The 19,574-nt window shown below is 45.0% G+C and overlaps 3 protein-coding genes and 1 long non-coding RNA gene across 4 annotated transcripts; 3 read left to right on the forward strand and 1 right to left on the reverse strand.

Moving 5' to 3' along the window:
* The first annotated feature begins 65 nt into the window (after positions 1 to 65).
* On the forward strand, positions 66 to 4,185 carry LOC134470018 (ER membrane protein complex subunit 7-like). The gene is made up of 5 exons (XM_063224047.1): positions 66 to 420; positions 618 to 737; positions 891 to 1,029; positions 1,493 to 1,573; positions 2,832 to 4,185. The coding sequence occupies exons 1-5, from the start codon at positions 191 to 193 to the stop codon at positions 2,988 to 2,990; spliced, it is 729 nt and encodes a 242-aa protein (XP_063080117.1). The 5' UTR covers positions 66 to 190; the 3' UTR covers positions 2,991 to 4,185.
* A 773-nt stretch (positions 4,186 to 4,958) lies between these two features.
* zgc:194887 (uncharacterized protein LOC571819 homolog) lies at positions 4,959 to 12,746 on the forward strand. The gene is made up of 4 exons (XM_063224048.1): positions 4,959 to 5,078; positions 6,981 to 7,203; positions 11,518 to 11,834; positions 12,321 to 12,746. The coding sequence occupies exons 2-4, from the start codon at positions 6,999 to 7,001 to the stop codon at positions 12,717 to 12,719; spliced, it is 921 nt and encodes a 306-aa protein (XP_063080118.1). The 5' UTR covers positions 4,959 to 5,078; positions 6,981 to 6,998; the 3' UTR covers positions 12,720 to 12,746.
* Positions 12,747 to 12,970: 224 nt separating this feature from the next.
* Positions 12,971 to 15,403, forward strand: LOC134470020 (uncharacterized). The gene is made up of 2 exons (XR_010039116.1): positions 12,971 to 13,427; positions 13,463 to 15,403. It is a non-coding gene; the product is annotated as an uncharacterized LOC134470020 (long non-coding RNA).
* Positions 15,404 to 17,217: 1,814 nt separating this feature from the next.
* chrm5a (cholinergic receptor, muscarinic 5a) lies at positions 17,218 to 19,059 on the reverse strand. Its single transcript, XM_063224050.1, has 3 exons — positions 18,334 to 19,059; positions 17,859 to 18,285; positions 17,218 to 17,744 (listed from the first exon to the last, which is right to left on the reverse strand). The coding sequence occupies exons 1-3, from the start codon at positions 19,057 to 19,059 to the stop codon at positions 17,218 to 17,220; spliced, it is 1,680 nt and encodes a 559-aa protein (XP_063080120.1).
* Between the last annotated feature and the right edge of the window lie 515 nt (positions 19,060 to 19,574).

Raw genomic sequence — 19,574 nt, forward strand, 5'->3', positions numbered from 1 at the left:
ATATATATTTTAAAAAGAAGAAGAGGGTGGCGTTGTTTCTCTGACGTCATTACTCGGCGCCCATGCCGAGTTGACAGCTGTGGGGAGGTAGTTTTCTCTCAGATATAACAGCCGCTTTTTGTTATTAGCGCGTAATTATAATGTTTTAATATAACGTATTGTTGCTTATAACACATCAGCACTGTCCAACATGCCTCTCTCCAGGCACAGAAGCTTGCAATTGCAAGTGTTTATGGTCTTAATAGGACTGTGCGCATGTTTTACCGATGTGGATCCCATATCAACTGCAACGGTAATGCAAACAGATGGGGATACATTCAAAATCGAGGGCCGAGCGATTGTTCCTGGTGTGCGACTGCAGGAATGGATTTCAACAGCTCGTGTTGTTGTCGAGGGAGAGGAACACATCGGGTTTTTCAGGTGACATACATGACAGCGCAACCATAACACAACTGCGTGCGTGTTTGTGCGTGCGCACGAATGTCGAATGTGCGCGCATGGGCTACTAAGCCATATGGAGTATAAAATCAAACATCACCGCATGGTAGTGACATAAAACAAATGCTATGAATGAATGTAGGTGAATGTGCGCTCTTCTGGTCCCTTATCTGCAACAGAATTGATGGGAGCTTCGCTGTCAACGATGTGCCACCCGGTTCCTATGTGGTTCAAATACTTTCACCAGTGTACAGATTTGAACCTGTCCGAGTTGACATCACAACAAAAGGCAAAATGAGGTATATTATACGTTTAGTTAGTCAGAGTAAGACTTGATCTTGTGTATCACCCATCACTTTAAAAAAAATAAAAAAAATAAACGTCTAATAGGCTACCACCATTATGGCTTATTATTGCCACTTCCGTATTTATGCCAAGTTTTGTCTTTTCAGAGCGCGCATCGTCAACTACATCAAACCAACGGAAGTGTTGAGGCTTCCATATCCGCTTCAGATGAGGGCCATTGGGCTGCAGTCCTACTTCATAAAGAGAGAGACCTGGGGATGGTCTGATTTTCTCATGAATCCAATGGCAAGTGGCACCACCACTGAGTTCAAACTTCACTGTGAAAATGCCACGTGTTAATATAACTGATTTTATTTAGGCCTATATCAGATTGCATTTGAACCACTCAGATATGGTGTTCATTGTACTTTTTGGCCATTGTAACATTTGCAGTTAATTCTATTCAATTAGAGTTCAAAGTTAGAGTAAATTCTATTCAGCATTGTGTAAACAAGCTGTAGATTTGGAATTACACTGACCACCTACATAATTTTACCTTTTGTACCTTTGTACCTTGTACCTTTGTAAAATTTGATTCTACAGTGTTGTAAATTCTATATCTGGATAATACATTGTACATGTATATGTCCCTATGTACTGTAGCCTATGTGCTAATCTTTAGAAACTTGAATACACATTGCATGTTGCTTCTGTTTATATGAGTTGAATGTGCACAATGATGACTCTATTTTGCTTTGTTTATGGTCAGGTTATGATGATGGTGCTTCCTTTGGTGATAATCGTTCTCTTGCCAAAAGTTGTGAACACAAATGATCCAGAAATGAGAAGGGTAAGTGATGGGATATAGTTATAAGCTTATTTATTGGCCTAAACCCTCACAAACTTCTGTTTGACTCACTGCCAGTTAGTTTTATAGATGTTGAGAAATGTAAACAAAATGTAAACAAAAACTACAACCACATACCAGTGTAGTTCTCTATGACAGTAGACAGTCATCCTTTCAACCCTAAGGGTGGCGAAAAATGAAAACCACTTAGTCTTATGGATAGTTTAGCGCAGAGCCTCTGTTATAACCTCATTGTCACAAGAATGAAGACGTCTGTAGCCTCTTCGTGCAGATGGGCCAGGCGGCAACCCGTTCACTCATTGCTGGAAAGAAGCAACTACAACATAACAACATTGCTACTGTGACATTACTGAGAGTTGACAAAAAGTTTATAACATAGGCCATTAGCAGAGAATGTTTAAACTGTTACTGAAAAAGACTTTCAGTCATCTGATAATAATATTGTTATGACATGAAAAAAGAAAGAGAGAGTTGAGGAAGTTGCCTCAGTGTGTTATCATGTGTACATCAGGTGCTCATCAGGATCCAAATACAACGAGTAAGCGTAGAGACAGAGGATATCCGAGGCAGTCAGAAGTCTTTTATTATTAGTGACAACCGGAAGCATTTTGGTCACGTGTGACTTTCAAAATTCAAGAAATTGCGTGTGGAGCACAACAAGGCTTCTTCAGGGCTTTAAGTTATGATGTTATGATGTAGTTGAGTCTTGTGCTGTGTCTCAGATGGTGCACTTGTGCACTTCGGGTACTATGTTTAAAGTGATACTGTCCCATTTTTGGAAATCAGCTTATTTCACACCTCCCCTTGAGTTAAATAATAGGGCTTTACCGTTCTCCTATACTTTCAACCATTCTCTGGGTATGGCAGTGCAAATTTTACCTCCAAGCTAGCAGTTAACATTGAGTCCTATGAGACCAGCTGGCGGCTAACTGGTCTCATAGGACTCAATGTTAACTGCTAGCTTGGAGGTACAATTTGCACTGTCATACCCAGAGAACGGTTGAAAGTATAGGAGAAAGGTAAGACCCTATTATTTAACTCAAGGGGAGGAGTAAAATAAGCTTATTTCCAGAAATGGGACAGTATCTCTTTAAGTGCGTAACTAATACGCCATACACACTGAAACAGGAACACTCAAGTGCACAAGTGCCCCATTTGAGATCCAGCATTGGATGGAGTCAGCATGGAGTAAAGGCACAAAGACGCTACATAGTGTACGTACATTTTTCTTCCTCCTCAGGAGATGGAGCAGTCCATGAACATGCTGAATCCCAACCACGAGCTGCCAGACGTGTCGGAGTTCATGACCAAGCTGTTTTCCTCCAAGAGCCCCAGCAGAAGTGGAGGAGGCGGCGGCGGGGGACGGGGTCCGAAGGGAGGTGTGGCCAAGAGGAGGTAGCGCCCCCCCTGCAGTTCTGACCTTTGACCTCAGCAGAGACCACCCTGAGCCCTTCTCTCCCCCAAAGGGACGGCACCTGTGAATTGTAATCCTGCTCTTGCGTTTTATTGAAAACCTCCAACTACAGTTTGTAGTAAAACATGTAATTCACGTACGGTACATTCACCCTAAATTAAAGGTCATTAGCGTCCAACTTATGTCAATTCACATTTTTAGCTAAGCCCTGAAAATAGCAGTCCTTGGCTGGCATCTTAGAAACGGAATTGCCTATCGCCTCACGACTTGCATCACCAATGCCAATAAAATGTTAAGATCAAGTAGGATCAAATGTGTCAACAGACAGGGCTGTTACTTGGGTTCCCAAGAATAGGACAAGATGCAGTAGTCTCTCAACAGATGTGTTGACTAAACAAAAAATAAGGTTGTTCCTGTTACATGAATTAGTTACATTGTCATGTACTTGCACTGCACGTTATGGTTAGGGTAAGTAATATACAGTGTAAGAACATAATATCACATGTTGATACATGTGCAGTAGTTGCACTACAATTATAAAGACATTGTAAAATAAAGTCTTACCAAAAAACAATGAGGTCAAAGCCTGCATCTGGAACTTTCACTCCATGTGGCATTTAGTTAGATAAACAGTAAACCCCTAAGCTTATTTTATTCATAGGCCATATCTCAATCATTTAGTTGAAGGTCATAGATCTGTTAGGCAATGCATTGAAGATACACTGGACAGAGAGATGCTGTGAGAATCAATATGACTCTTTTGCTTGATTTATTGCCTTTTGTAGCCAGTCATGATTGCTTTGTTGGCCTTTCTCTCAACATGATATTTTATCAGCACATTTCACCCTTAACTGACTTTTTTGTTTTTCATTTAGATTTCAACCCTTTGTGGTGCCTTTGAAGTCATCTTCCCACTAGAGCGCTTTACAATCACTCCGTGTGCATTCATTTCTTATGTGTGCCATAGCATAGCAAAGGATTCGAATAGAATGCCTTGTCGGCCATGATGGAAGGTGAACGTTTTCAGATTGTTTACAATGTAGGTAATAGATGAATGGGGAGAGTGTTGTTAATTTATTAAAGACAGATTTAAAGACGAGGATTCATAAAGAAAAATATATTATTTATTGAAATAAACTTTGCTGATGTGTGGACTAGATGTGATGCATTTAATGCTAAGCCAAATAAATTATTTAAAATATTTAAAATTATGTTCCATGTGTTTCATGTCTTTTTCTTAGCATGTTTTTGCTATGTGGGTGGATATCTCAAATTAAGGGGTGGGGAGATATTTCAAATTCATTTAATGTCAGTATGTGTCTGTGTGTGTCGGGTTGCAATAACTTGGACAGACTTTCATCAATAGGTCAATGGGTCAATGTCACATGTCTGAGCTTGTCTGAAGTTCATTCAACTGATTATACTGTCAGAGCGTAGTATACAAAACAAAATAAAAATGAATTCTTTTTGGAGTGTCAGACACCCTAACCCAAACACACACACACACAAACAATTTTTAGGCTCTACTAGTCACACATTCATCCATGTACAATAAACAATACAATTGCAACACTGCAAGTGTATTGTCAACTTTGCCACAGAAAGAGAGGTGTGGGAATGAAGTGAGAGGAGAAAAAAGAGCTAGAGAGAGCAAAGATACATGCGGCCAATAAAATCAAACATAATAGGGCCGGCAGGGTCTAGGTTGGGCCTTAGCCAGCTAAGTAGTATGAGGTAAGTCGGGTGACACAGATAGCAGGCTTTAACCCTTGGTGTGGCCCGGCGTGACGTGAAGCCGGGGCTGAAGTCCAGCGCTGATATGCACCTCACTGACTGACACACTGACGAGCTGAATGATGACACCTCCCACGTACACACACACACAAAAACACACATTCTCTCTCTCAAACACACATGCACACACATACACCTATTGGGCTGGTGGTCTCTTGTTTTGGGGCAGACACAGTCACTTGTTCCTTTTGCTTGGACGTGGCAACTATTTGGTGTTCACTGGCAGTGGCTGGGTAGAGCTAACAGAGAAGAGCATTGATCACCAAGTGCAAAGAAAAGGTACGTTTTGGGGGGTTTTGCAATACAGTTTTTTACTAACAGCCTGTGATGGAATAAATCTTTTGTCGATTGTAATCACAATTGGATTAGTAATCAATCAACAATCAATGGCAGTGCAGCAGTGCTGTCCACAGAGAGTAATGGATTGTTCTACTGATTACACTTATTTTTACAGTTCCTGTTAGAATGTGTCTACATTATGCAATACAATGTATCGAAAATGTTGAATAATGTTTTATGTTGTTACATGAGACACACAGTGAAGCTTAGTGTTCTATCCATTGTTTTTTCACTGTTGTTACTCGTCAGCCTTTCTTTATAACGACTACTGACAAGCCTACCACTTTCACTTTTAGACATTTTGCTTTGCATGTTTTTAGTATTGATGCTTTGCATGATTTAGTATTACAGGGAGGAAATGCAAATGTAGTTTTTCACAATCAATTTTTACAGGCCTCTTATGAACCCACACCTTGCTTGTCAGAGCAGAGGCATGATATACTTTGCTTAAATAGGAGTAGAAGAAGTATTAGTAGTATTAGTAGTAGTAGTAGTAGTAGTCTGTGTCTGTGTGTCAGGGCTTGATATTAACTTTTTCACCCACCTGCCACTGTGGCTAGTGGTTTTCCCGAGTCACTAGACATTCAGGTAGGCCCTATTCCACTAGCCACCGATTTTATATCGTTTTTCTGTTCTTTATCATGATAGCGTACGTCTAACCTCGGAAGATGAGGTGCTAAAGCAAGATTAGTGTATAACTTTCTACATGGAAGTATGTCAAGCAAACTTAAATACAAACAATTGATAGCCTACAGAAGGGGCAAACAATAGAATATAGGCTATGATGCGTATGTAATACCAAGGAATAAGCTGCCAGCCAAATTGGCTAGTGACACTAAAATTATTACTAGCCACAGCCAAGTTTTACCAGCATTTGGCCGGTTGGCTGGTGCCAGTGTCAAGCCCTGCTGTGTCTGTGTCTGTGTCTGTGTCTGTGTCTGTGTGTCCTCGGTTAATTTAGTTTCTGTGTCTTGTGCTTTGTCTCTGTTGTGCTATGGTGGGCCTGTCTTGTACTGTCCTGTGTTATGTTGTGCTTGTGTTGTGTTTGTAGGCAACATGGTATGTCATTCTCCATGCCATGCCATCCATACTTCATAAGAGATGTTGTGCTTCTGCTTTGTTTTTGTTTTTTTCCCCTCTGCTTTTTTATCGTTTAGTATTTCGTTCCATGTCATTATGCGCTTTGGTTGTGAAGTTACTACTTATTACTGGATGGAGTCATTTTACTTTTATGTGTTGGCATTGTGCTCATGCTGTGCTGTTAAATTATTATGTTGTGCGTATGCTGTGTTATTACAGCAATATATTGTGATGTGTGCCTTCATGTTCTGCTGGTGTCTTTTATCATGACTACATGACAGGAAACACACACTGAAGCACAAAAGCACATAAAAACTCTTCACTTCACGAGATATGTGTGAGCCGCCCAGTGTTTTGTTGTAACTATGTGATCTGCTGCCTGCGTATGTGTCTCCAGGGTTCATCCATGGCATTGATGCAGCGTCAGGTCTATGTGTGCCAGTGTTTTTCATGTTCGTAACTATGTGATCTGCTCAGAGGCGCATCTTGTCACCAAGCAAGGCAGGCAGCCGCTTGGGGCCCCCAAGCCCCTAGATAGTGAATAACAGCCCATACTATACTACAGTAGTGGTGATTTTGGTTCAAATGGTCATTTTTTGCATTTTCGCTTGGGGCTCCACCTGACCCTAGAATCGCCTCTGGATCTGCTGCCTGCGTATGTGTCTCCAGGGTTCATCCATGGCATTGATGCAGCGTCAGGTCTATGTGTGCCAGTGTTTTTCATGTTCGTAACTATGTGATCTGCTGCGTATGGTTCTCCAGGGTTCATCCAGAGCGTTGATGCAGCGTCAGGGGGCCATGACGCCACAGTTGCTGCTTCTCTGTAGCCTCTCTGGGGTGCTGTGTGCCGGCAAGGCTGCCGCCTCCGCCTCCGCCTCCGCCTCCGCCTCCTCCGCTGCTGCGGAGACACCCGGCGTCACTGCTGACAACCTCCACATGCTCTCCTCAGAGGACCACAAGGCCATCCATAACCTGGGCCAGAAAGGTAAGGGAGACACCAGAGGCTGGGTGTGTGTGTGTGTGTGTGAGAGAGAGAGAGAGAGAGAGAGAGAGAGAGAGAGAGAGAGAGTGTGTGTGTGTGTGTGTGTGTGTGTGTGTGTGTGTGTGTGTGTGTGTGTGTGTGTGTGTGCGTGCGTGTGTGCGTGTGTATGCGTGTGCGTGTGCGTGTGTGTGCATTCACACGCATGTTTGCAAGGCCATTTTGAATGCTTCCCAGAATGGTAGGGAATATGTGTGCGTGTGTCTGCATGAGTGCGTGCGTGTCTGCATGAGTGTGTGCGTGTCTGTGTACAGTCTGTGTTTGTATCTCTGAGATACATGAGTTTGTACCCCCAGTGGTATATGAGTTTCATTGCAGAATAATCTACTGCTGTACCACACTGAGAAACATTTCTTTTACATTCGGTGAGAACGCATGAATATCATTGCAGTACATCTTTCCCTAGATATGCGCAACTGTCTGCATCTCTCGCTTCACTCTACTCCACATTCGATGATACCGGTCGTTATTAAAAAAACGTCCCAGATGGCTATGCCACACCTGTTTATGTACAAATACAATGTTTTCGACACATTGTATTAAGGGGTAGACTATACGGGAATGTTTTTGTCTGTAACTGATCATTTTGCTTATCGTTCGCCTGTCCGGGCTATATGACGCCGGCGTTCTGGGTAGACCCAAACAATAATTTTGGAGAATGGGTTCCTTCCAGAGTGGGAAGATCTAGCAACGCCGTCGTTCGGGTTGCCATTGTTACAGCAAAAACTGATATGTGTACATAACTTTTGTAATGATGATTGTAAATAATGTTCATATCCTGAGGTGGGAAGTATATAGGACGCAAGGCCTTTGTTTACCAGTGCTCTGTTGAGGTGAAATAAAAATGACTTGTATTGCACATATTCATCCAAGTGTCTCTCCGCACATTCTCACAAAATGAACTCAGAAGTAATGCGTTGCACAAACAAACAAAACAACTCACTAATGTTTCCTATCGTTTTAGCACCTCGTTTTAGCACCAGCTCCCCAAATGACGAGTCATTAAAATAAATGCACTTAATAGCATGCGGATGTTATTTAGTAGAACTATTTCTTTCCAGAGTCACAGCCTCCAGGACCCCGATCTAACGCGCCTCCGATTCTAAATCTGATCGGACCCCCTATAAGAACCTTCATGCCAAATTTGACGCTTTTATCGAAAAGTGATTGATTTTTATTGAAATATGGACTTCGTCATTGCTGTCACTGGCTGTCTATGTTACACCTTCTACATTTTGCTTTGTCTGTGTCAACAATACTGTACTGCTACTACAGTACTGCAGTCCAAGCTTCACAATGGGGGCGTCCTAAGCTGACACACAGTGTCTACAATACGTGTTATACATATTGGAGAGGCTGTTGACCCACCCACCCACTCACATACCCAGACACAGACACAGATACAGACAGACATACAGTCAGACACACACACACACACACACACACACACACACACACACACACACACACACACACACACACACACACATACACACACACACACGCATGCACGCGCTCGCGCACGCACACACACACACAAAGAATCATCTTCAATCTATATGTGTGATGGTAATCTCTCTCTCACACACACAGAAACACACAGAAACACACAGAAACACACACACACACACACACACACACACACACACACACACACACACACACACACACAAACACACATATACGCACATACACACACCCACATGCACATGCACACACGCACACACACACCCTCTCATCTCACACCACTGGGTGGATGATAAGGATCAATTACAACAGTGACACGCGGAGACCTCCCCTGCAGCCACGCTGGAGGGTAAGCACAAGCATGTTAGCTAGCGGAGCGACAACGTGGCATGTATAGTAATTAGTCATTCACACGTTGACGCAATTCATCTGTCTCGTAGTTTATGACCTTGTTGTTGTGGCAGAGGTTGTGAGCAGGGCAAGGTCACTGGGTCGTTCATGGTGAACTCAGTGGTGCAGTGTGTCACTGAAAAAAGTTTTTTCAGGTGTTTATCTCTCTCTCTCTCTCTCTCTCTCTCTCTCTCTCTCTCTCTCTCTCTCTCTCTCTCTCTCTCTCTCTCTCTCTATGTGTGTGTTCATATGGCAACACGGCTTCCCAGTGTCAGCTGTGAGTGTGTGGTGTGCATTCTTTCCTTTTATTTTTTCTCCTCTGCGTATCATTACATTACTGATTTGTTGATGCCTTATCCCAGTTCACCCGAAAGACAAGGTTGTTATGAGATGTGAGAGAGGTCCAACATTTTAGTTGTTAGTTAAATAAGAAAGGCTTTTAATTTATTGTCAATTGTGAATGTGCTATGGGAAATGTCAGATGTGCTGTGGGATTTTATGTTGAGTGCTGCCACAATGATAAATGCTGTCAATTTGCGTCGCCTTTCTTTTTTGTCCCCTGCTGATCAGTACTGATTAAATTACATTGCTGATTCCTGAAACATTTGTCGAGGCTTTGTCTCAGTGCTACCTGGGGACTGCTACGAGGTGCCATGTACGGTAATCACTAGTGTTGTGGATTGGCACTGCCCTCACGATCCGATTCAATCACGATTCGGGAGGTATTGATTCGATTCGATTCGATTCTATGCGATCCGATCCGATCCGATTCAATTCTACAATGCATTGCAATGCATTACATTTCTACTGAAAGCAAAACAAATGTTTAATCAGTCATGATGAGGCAACAAGTAGTCAGATACTGAGCAACAATTTATTGGCTGTTTTCTGTATCAGTCTGTGTCAGTCTTGCAATGTTTTGAAGTGCTTTTATTTAATTTAACTTTCATTTGCTCCCGAAATATACATGCAAGTAATTGAAACTTTAAAAAATTGCCGGATTGATTCTGGAAATTGCCGGATCGATTCTGGATCGTCCATGCCCCGCCTTGGATTGTATCGCCAAATCGATCATTGTTGACACCACTAGTAATCACCCACCTTGCTGTGGCTATGTCCCATAAAAAAAAACCCTTTCAATTTGTTTGCTCACTTTGTTCCCCAGAGATTGCCACAAGGTGTGGTAGAGCTCTGGCAGCCATCACCATGTACCATGTAAACCGGGGTGACACTGTATTTGAAGGGTCTCCATAATGGTGTCATGTAACCCCCTTATGTAGGCCCTTTAAAGGATAACTTCTGTCAATTTCAACATGCAGATTTAATGCTCAGACTACCCTGGACTAGTCAGTACCTGAGATTTTTTTTCTTCAGCCTTTTCCGAGATCATGGCCATTGTAATGGGGGCAGAGTTTGTTTATATATTTTTTAAAAGCACCTTGATTTATTCCCAATAACATACAAAAGGTTATGCAACATCAACAGACAATGAGCAAACAGCGATACAACACCGATATAATATTTGGAGTAGGCCTATGTTAAAGGGGCTCCAGGTAGAACGTTTTATTAATCATGGTCCCGAGTCAGCCGACGCTTATTAGAGTCTTAAGTAAGTGAATGATGGCTCTCGTGATCACTTCCACGGTCCGCTGTCAGAAAACCCCACATGCAACTTTTGGCAGCGCGGTCCGAGGGAGTGTCGTGGGAAACACTTATCATTGGAAAACATCGCTTTACATACCGTATTCATATTTGTATCAACTGCTGGCATTCCGGGATGAAAAACAGCCTCACAGCGAGTGAAGGCCAATTTGAACAGCATTTTATCATTGCGGTGTAGATTTTGAGACAGGCATGCCACGGGCACAGCGCAAATGACATCATCCTACCTAGTGCCTCTTTAAGAAGGTTTTAAATGTAAACAAAGTCTGCCCCCATTAGAATAGCTCAGATCTTGTACAGGGCAGAGCCGAAAAATGCAACATTACCGGGTACCGACAAGTCAAGGGTAGCATGAGCAATACAACAGCATATTGAAATTGACAGAAGTTCCCCTTTAATATAAAATGTTTCTTGAACTTGATTGTTTGTTTGTTTTGTCCCAGTGTTGCCCAGGGACTGCTACAAGATATAGGAGAGCGCCAGCATCTTCTGCCGTATATATTAACTTATTTGTTTGCTTCAAACAAAAGGGTAGTTCCTAGCTCTTCTGCTTTATCATCTGGTGCATCGACGGGAGAGAGGCAGGAAATCTTCACTTGAAGGACAACACCGGAGCAGCGTTGTGCACTTGAATAAAAACACAAAGAATTACATCTGTGCTGCTCCGGTGTTGTCCTTCAAGTGAAGATTGTTTGTTTGCTTGTTTGTTGATTTATTTTTGGTTTGTTTGTTTTATGTCAGTGTTGCCCAGGGACTGCTACGAAGTGTGGCAGAGCTCCAGTGGACAGGCCCCTGACGGCATCTACCTCATCCAGCCTGGCGGTGCCGGTGCCGGCGGCGGCCCCCGTATCGCGGCGTGGTGCGCCATGCAGGAGGGCGGCTGGACCGTGGTGCAGCACATCACCGTCAACAGCAGCGTGGACTTCGACCGCACCTGGGAGGCCTACAAGCTGGGCTTCGGGTCCCTCAGCGGCAACCATTGGCTGGGGAACCAGTACCTGCACCTGCTCACCTCCGGACCAGTCCGCTACAAGCTGGGCGTCAAGCTGGTGGACAAGGTAAGCAAATCACACGTGCACCTATACAGTACATTACATTACATTACATTACATTAGTATTTAGCAGACGCCTTTGTTCAAAGCGACTTACAAGGAGCGTACGTACATACAGTACGTACATGCACGCATGCCCACACACGCACGTGTGCACTCGCACACACACGCCATCGCACACACACGCATGCCCGTACGCACACAGGCATGCGCACACACACCCACACTCACACTCACACTCACACAGACACAGTCACACACACACACACACACACACACACACACACACACACACACACACACACACACACACACACACACACACACACACACACACACACCTATGCACAGTAGAAATTGACAAAGTTTAAATTTCCTGCTTTCCACTGGCAGAATAGTGTGTATAATGAGTCACAATCACTTCACAATATTTCTATGCATGTGACACATAAACATCCTTGTATCCTTCCTTTCCTTCCCTTCCCTCGCAAGGACGCTGTGACCAAGTACGGCGAGTACGACCCGGTTCTGGTGGAGGGCGAGGGCTCCCAGTACCGGCTCCGGCTGGGCCTGTACCAGGGCTCGGCCGGCGACGCGCTGACCCAGGACACGGAGAGCTACCTCCACGACAACCAGAAGTTCACCACCAAGGACCGGGACAACGACAACTACTTCCAGAACTGCGCGCGGCTGGAGTTCCAGGGGGTGGCGGGCGGCGGCTGGTGGTACGACGCGTGCGCCGGCGCCAACCTGAACCGGCGCAACGTCATCTACTGGCAGAAGGACTGCAACAAAGAGCACCTATGCAAGTACGCATGGATGATGGTGCGGCCCTCCGACCTCATCAAGGTGCTGAAGGTCAAGGGGGACTGCAGCAAGGACGAGCTGTGATGGCATTACCTTAACTTACCTTACCTTACCTTAACGAACCTTACCTTACCTTACCTTAACGAACCTTGCCATACCATACCATACCATACCATACCATACCTTACCATACCTTACCTCACCTTAACTCACCTTACCTTACTTTATCTTTCCTTACCTTACCATACCTTAGCTTACCTGCCCTACCTGCTCACCTAGTGCTAAATAGGGAAAATCTTTGGAAGAAAGTTAAGAAACAACTTAAGAAGCCTGTTTGTGAATATGGAATCTTCTTAACTTTTGTGTCAGACGCAACGTCATCTACTGGCAGAAGGACTGCAACAAAGAGCACCTGTGCAAGTACGCATGGATGATGGTGCGGCCCACCGACCTCATCAAAGTGCTGAAGGTCAAGGGGGACTGCAGCAAGAACGAGCTGTGATGGCATTACCTTAACTTACCTTACCTTACCTTACCTTACCTTACCTTACCTTAACGAACCTTAACAAACCTTGCCATACCATACCATACCATACCATACCATACCATACCATACCATACCATACCTTACTTAAATTACCTTACCTTACCTTACCTTACCTTACCTTGTCTTAAGTCAAAAGTTAAGAAGATTCCATATTCACAAACAGGCTTCTTAAGTTGTTTCTTAACTTTCTTCCTAAGATTTTCCCTATTTAGCACTAGGTGAGCAGGTAGGGCAGGTAAGGTAAGGTATGGAAAGGTATGGTATGGTATGGTGAGGTGAGGTAAGGTATAGTATGGTATGGTATGCTATTTTGTTCTTAAGATTCTTTGTGAATCCGGCCCCAGGTGAGACAGGGCAAGAAGATAGGAGCAGAGAAGTGCAGATTAGATTAGAGTGCGAAGAGAAGAGAAGAGAAGAGAGGAGAAGAGAAGAGAAGAGAAGAGAAGAGAAGAGAAGAGAAGAGAAGAGAAGAGAAGAGAAGAGAAGAGAAGAGAAGAGAAGAGAAGAGAAGAAAAGAGGAGAGGAGAGGAGAGAAGAGAAGAGAGAAACACTGTTGAATCGGGGTCTGTTCCCTTCTCTTTTCTTCTCTTTTCTTCTCTTCCTTTGTCACATGGACCTAGAATTCACTTGGTGTTCATCTTGCCATCACTCCATAGTCAAACTTGGTGGGAAGTCTAAAAAAAAAAACCTGACATTCTGTCACTGTGTGTGTGTGTGTGTGTGTGAGAGAGTGTGTGTGTGTGTGTGTGTGTGTGTGTGTGTGTGTGTGTGTGTGTGTGTGTGTGTGTGTGTGTGTGTGTGTGCGCTTGTGTGTGTGTGTGTGTGTGTGTGTGTGTGTGTGTGTGTGTGTGTGTGTGTGTGTGTGTGTGTGTGTGTGTGTGTGTGTGTGTGTGTGTGTGTGTGTGTGTGCTAATGGTGCCAAGATATTCACCAAATGTAAACCTGACTTTTTTACCAGCTGTAGTAATCAGATAAATTTTGATAGGGTTTACCCTATGCCCACATTGAGTTTGAGATGGTCAAAGCAATATGACCACCATGATAATTTGGTAATTACCAGTCTTACTACCTACTTACCCCTGGATGGGGACCCAGACAAGATAGGAATGAGAGATGAGATGAGATGAGATCAGACACACGTGCGTGATTCAATTAGGTTTAAAGAGCGGGAGCAGGACAGGGTTAGTGGTGTGTGTGTGTGTGTGTGTGTGTGTGTGTGTGTGTGTGTGTGTGTGTGTGTGTGTGTGTGTGTGTGTGTGTGTGTGTGTGTGTGTGTGTGTGTGTGTGTGTGTGTGTGTGTGTGTGTGTGTGTGTGTGTCTTTGAGTGGGTGAGTGTGTGTAGGGGCTCTGAACTTGGCTTGATCAATAGTGTGGAGAGGGAATGAACACTGATGGCCCATCTAAAAGCTCCTCACACACACACACACACACACACACACACACACACACACACACACACACACACACACACACACACACACACACACACACACACACACACACACACACACACACACACACACACACACACACACACACAAATCATTATCAGGGTTAATTAGTTTGGGTTGACTCCTCACACATCATGTTGATGAGATCCTTCATTAGGCAAGCTTTAAGGAGTAGGGGAAAACAAACAAGTAAAAATAAATTATATATATATATGTGTGTGTGGGGGGGCTGCACTAGATTATTTACACACTGGACACGTGGTAGTTGCAATATACAGATTTATGTTTTTATAAAAAAAATTAAAATGCACAGAAATATACATTGAACACTAAATAAAGAGGGACGATACACACTAATTCTACCCAACATATGGAAATAGTCAGCAGATCCGCTCCTGAATGGATAAACTGAATGCTTTTCACACACACACATACTGTAGTGACAACTAAATCTCACAGATACGATAGCCATGGTTTGTGCATGTATGCAATGGTCCATAGGCATAATACTGTCAATATTAGCAACAAAGAACATCCAATCAAAACAAGCAATCATGACAGGGCCCTTTTTTCTGTACTGATTTGGAAACAATACCTGTTTGTACTGTACTGTTTATGAATTGATGTACACATTTGATATTGTAATACTGTTTTCTTCACAAAACATGGGCATTGTAGTGATGCAATCAAAATATAAAATCTACTGTTTTTGATCAAGGATGGTATCTGAATGCTTCATTTGTAAAATAAATTAATAAAAAAGCATCAGACATGTTGTGCTAAATCTTTTTTTTTTTGGCAAAGGCTAAACGAGGCTCAAGCAACCATTCATGTTTCAGCGTTTTTTTCTTCTTCTTTTTAACAGCTTCATACAATGAATCACATTTACCAGCGAAATCAGGCTTATAAAATTCACATTGGTTTCACAGTACATAACTGACAGATTTCACTTCTGTTTGAGCATCTCAAAATTACACAATTAATACTGTTGACACACATTTTATCAAGACATGTTTTCAACTCTCTCCCACCCACCTCAATTTCCACATCTCCACTCTGTCTTTGTCTCAAATCTCAAAAATGGCACAGGTGAAATAAAAGGCTTCGAGCTTGCTGGGCATGTACAATCTTCACCAGATGGGTAAATTCATTAGTTAGATTCATTAGTTACATACCAGTGGCACATATTACAAAAAAATTGGTTTCACCTGTCAACCAGACTATTGGGTGGTTGAATGATTAGCCTGGGCGAAAGCCGACTGTTGACTCCGTCAAACAGACTGGCAAAAACTAAGAGGAATACGTCTCCGTGGAGGGTGCGAGATTGTCGGATCTTACTCTGCCATTTAAATTCATTGTAGTTCCCAATTCAAATTAAAACTCATATTGTGCTTCATTAGCATGACTGTTACGATATAGTGCCACAAAAGCATATAAATAACAAAACAAAAGTGTGAATAGCATTACCTTAACCAATCAGTATTGGACTTTGCGGGTGAGTTCTGCGTCACCACTCTCAACTGTTTGCTGATTAGCTAAACAGTGAGCTAACCGAGCTTGGAGGCTTTTGCCAGACGATGAGTGGAGCCAAAATCTTTGGGTGGAGAATATAGGATGGCGTCGCCAGGCTATTGACTGATAACCTGGGCAAGTAAAACAATGTCATTTGGAATATGTGGCCCTAGAATATTACTAATGAATCCATTTTGCACGTCACTGATCTTCACAGCATTCAGCACGGGTAGTTAGCTCATACCAACTGACACAAAAGCTAAGGTAGCCCTTGAACGTTAGCATCGACTAGAGTGCTGCGTGTGGGAGGAGACTATGGACATTTGGACAATAGTACCGTACATTTTGATAGCTCTGATATTAGCATGTGTGCTTTGTACTGCTGTTAGAGTGTATAAGAGCACCATCAACATTGTGAAGTCCTGTGGACAGGCTTGTTGACAATTCCATGCGTATTCACTCCGATTGTTTTTATTAACCAGTTGCTGTTATAGTTCATTTCCACGTTTCCTTCCTGTCAGTAATGGAAGCATGGGAGCAGCTGCCATTTGTTAGGCTCAGTGGTAATTTCAAAACGCCAACACCATGAGTCACAATGTCCTTCCATCACATCACAGGAGAAGACACTGCATGTGCGTTACATTTTCTCTGCAATGTACAGCACTGTGCTGTATGTGCAACTGCAGACATCAACATCCAAGAAGGGAGGCTTATTTCTAAGTTGCGTCAGCCAGTGCACAACAAAGTTGCTTTTCTTTGTTCTTGGACACTCATGTGTGGCATCTCCTACATCGCAATATTCCTCTGCAGGAAAACGTGACGTTCTGTATGCCCTCTATTGTGCATGTGCCATTTGTACACCATCTGAAGGTGCTTGTTCCTGGTTCTTTCATGGCTGTGGGCCATCCAGTAGTGTGTGTGTGTGTGTGTGTGCGTGTATTTATGTGTGTGTTCTTGCCTTGAGGTCAAGTGTGTGTGTGCTTGGCTTACAATGCATGACGTGTGCCACTTACTAGTGTGTGTGTGCATCTGTTTATGTGTCTTGTGGACATGTGTGCTTTTCTCACTCGCTTCACGTGAGCTTGGCGCCCACCACCGGGTTCTGGCCGTACCAGTACAGCTTCTCCTCCACCCGCTTCCGCTTCCACTGGCACAGCAGCAGCATCTTGAAGGTCTTCTGGAAGGTCTTGTTGCACAGGGCGTAGCACATGGGGTTCACCGTGCTGTTGACGTAGCACAGCCAGTAGCCCAGGTGCCAGAGGGAGAGGGGGATGCAGTCGGAGCAGAAGGTGGAGATGAGCACCATGATGTTGTACGGCGTCCAGGTGAGGATGAAGGCCAGCAGGATGGCGCTGAGCGTCTGCGCCGCCTTGCGCTCCTTGATCAGCACCATCCGCTTCCTCTTGGTGATCTGGCTCTTCAGCGTGCCGCCGTCGGCCGTGGGCTTGGCGGAGGGGGACGGGGAGGGGGAGTTGGAGTTGACGGAGGGAGCGTTGACGGACTCCGCCGAGGAGAAGGAGGAGGTGGTGCCTCCTCCTGCGCCGGCAGCGACGACGCCTCCTGCTCTGCCCTTGGTGTCTCCGTTCTTGCTCGGGTGCGGCTGGTTTGGGAGGTGTGGGTGATGGTGAGGGTGAGGGTGATGGTGATGGTGGTGGTGGTGGTGGTGGTGATGCTGGGGACTGTCGTCGTCGTTGGCGCTGGCATTGTTGCCATCGCCGAGGCTGGTCTCCTTGGCGATGGGTCGGAACTTGTAGGAGACGCACTTCTTGGTTTTCTGGGAGCTGCTGGACTTGAGCGGCGAGGGGAAAAAGCTGTCCTCGTCGTAGCTGCTCAGCTGGTCACCGTTGCCAGGATGCGCCGCCATCGCCGTGGAACATCTGCTCTCCCGGCAGGCCTCGTTCCGATAGGACGGCCGGAACATTCCGCCGGGAGATGCAGAGCACTGGTCCTCGTCGTCAGAGGACGCGTAGCTGTTGAAGGTTGTCGGCTGGTCGGTCTTGGACCACTCGTCATTGGACACGGCCGCCGATTTGGGCACGTTACTCCTGCTGGAGGAGGACCAGGAGGCCTGGTTGCGGTCCCTGGTGTTACTGCTCAGCTGCTTGCAGCTGAAGCAGGACCTGATGATGGTCTTCTGCGGCTTGGCATTACCACCGCCAGCACCGCTTGTGCCACCGTTCCCGCTGGCATTGCCACTGGCGTCCAGGGAAGAGTTCATGCCCTGCAGCTCTGCCAGGTCCTTGGTGCGCTTCTCCGTTTCCTTGTAGATGCGGCAGTAGAGGATGGTCATGATGGACACGGGGATGTAGAACGCCGCGATGGCCGTGCCGAACGTGATCACGGGCTCCGAGAAGAACTGGATCTGGCACTGCCGCTCGGGCACCGTCCGCTTGCCCACAAAGTACTGCCAGCACAGGATGGGCGGCGCCCAGAGCACTATGGACACCAGCCAGGCCAGGCCGATCATGATCCCCGCCCGCTTGGGCGTCCGCTTGGCCCGGTAGGTCAGCGGCCTGGTGATGGAGAAGTACCTGTCGAAGCTGATGACCAGCAAGTTCATGACGGACGCGTTGCTGGCCACGTAGTCCAGCGCGAGCCACAGGTCGCAAGCCAGGCTGCCCAGCGACCAGTAGCCCATGAGGATGTAGGACGTGTAGAGGTTCATGGAGAAGACGCCGATGATGAGGTCGGCGAAGGCCAAGCTGAGGAGGTAGTAATTGTTCACCGTCTTCAGCTGACTGTTGACCTTGAAGGAGAGCATGACAAGGACGTTGCCCACGATGGTGATCAGGCTGACGATGGCCGACACCGTCGCTATGGTGATGACCTCCCACAGGCTGTGCGTCACCGGGTGGATGTCCGAGGAGTTGTCGTGGGCGGAGGTGGAAGAGTTATCGATGTTCCCCATCTCCATTGTAAGTTGTTTTTTTTTTGGTTGCAGCAGTTAAGCTTGCGCTTAAGTACCTCACGGAGCACTCATTCGCACCGGATGATGTTGTTGTATGCTGGCAGCTCTCTCAGCGGTGGTCTCCTGAGGGGAAAGAAAGGAAGGAAAGGATATTAGAGGAAAAGAAAAGGAAGGGGTAGGAAATGAAAGGGCAGGAAAGAGGGAAAGACCATTTAAAGAGTGCAGCAAGAGTGCCTTTGGGATATAGATTGCATTAAGGCGCCTGGGTCAATTCCTTTCAGCTTTCCTAATGTGTCCACCAGGTGGCAGGATCGATCAACTTGAATCATGCCTCTGCGAAGACCATTTGCTGAAAGCCTCCCTACTGAGTAGAAGTCTATAAAGTCTATATACCTCCCGGATAGACTTACAAAACACACAAAAACACACTCAGCGTGCAGTGCATGTTGCCCTTTACATGAAGACATTCAGCCAATTGCAGATTGATATTGGAGTGAAATGGGCATTGTGACGTTATGAAA

Source organism: Engraulis encrasicolus, chromosome 19 (assembly GCF_034702125.1).
Source record: "Engraulis encrasicolus isolate BLACKSEA-1 chromosome 19, IST_EnEncr_1.0, whole genome shotgun sequence".
In the NCBI taxonomy this organism is placed as follows: Eukaryota; Metazoa; Chordata; class Actinopteri; order Clupeiformes; family Engraulidae; genus Engraulis; species Engraulis encrasicolus.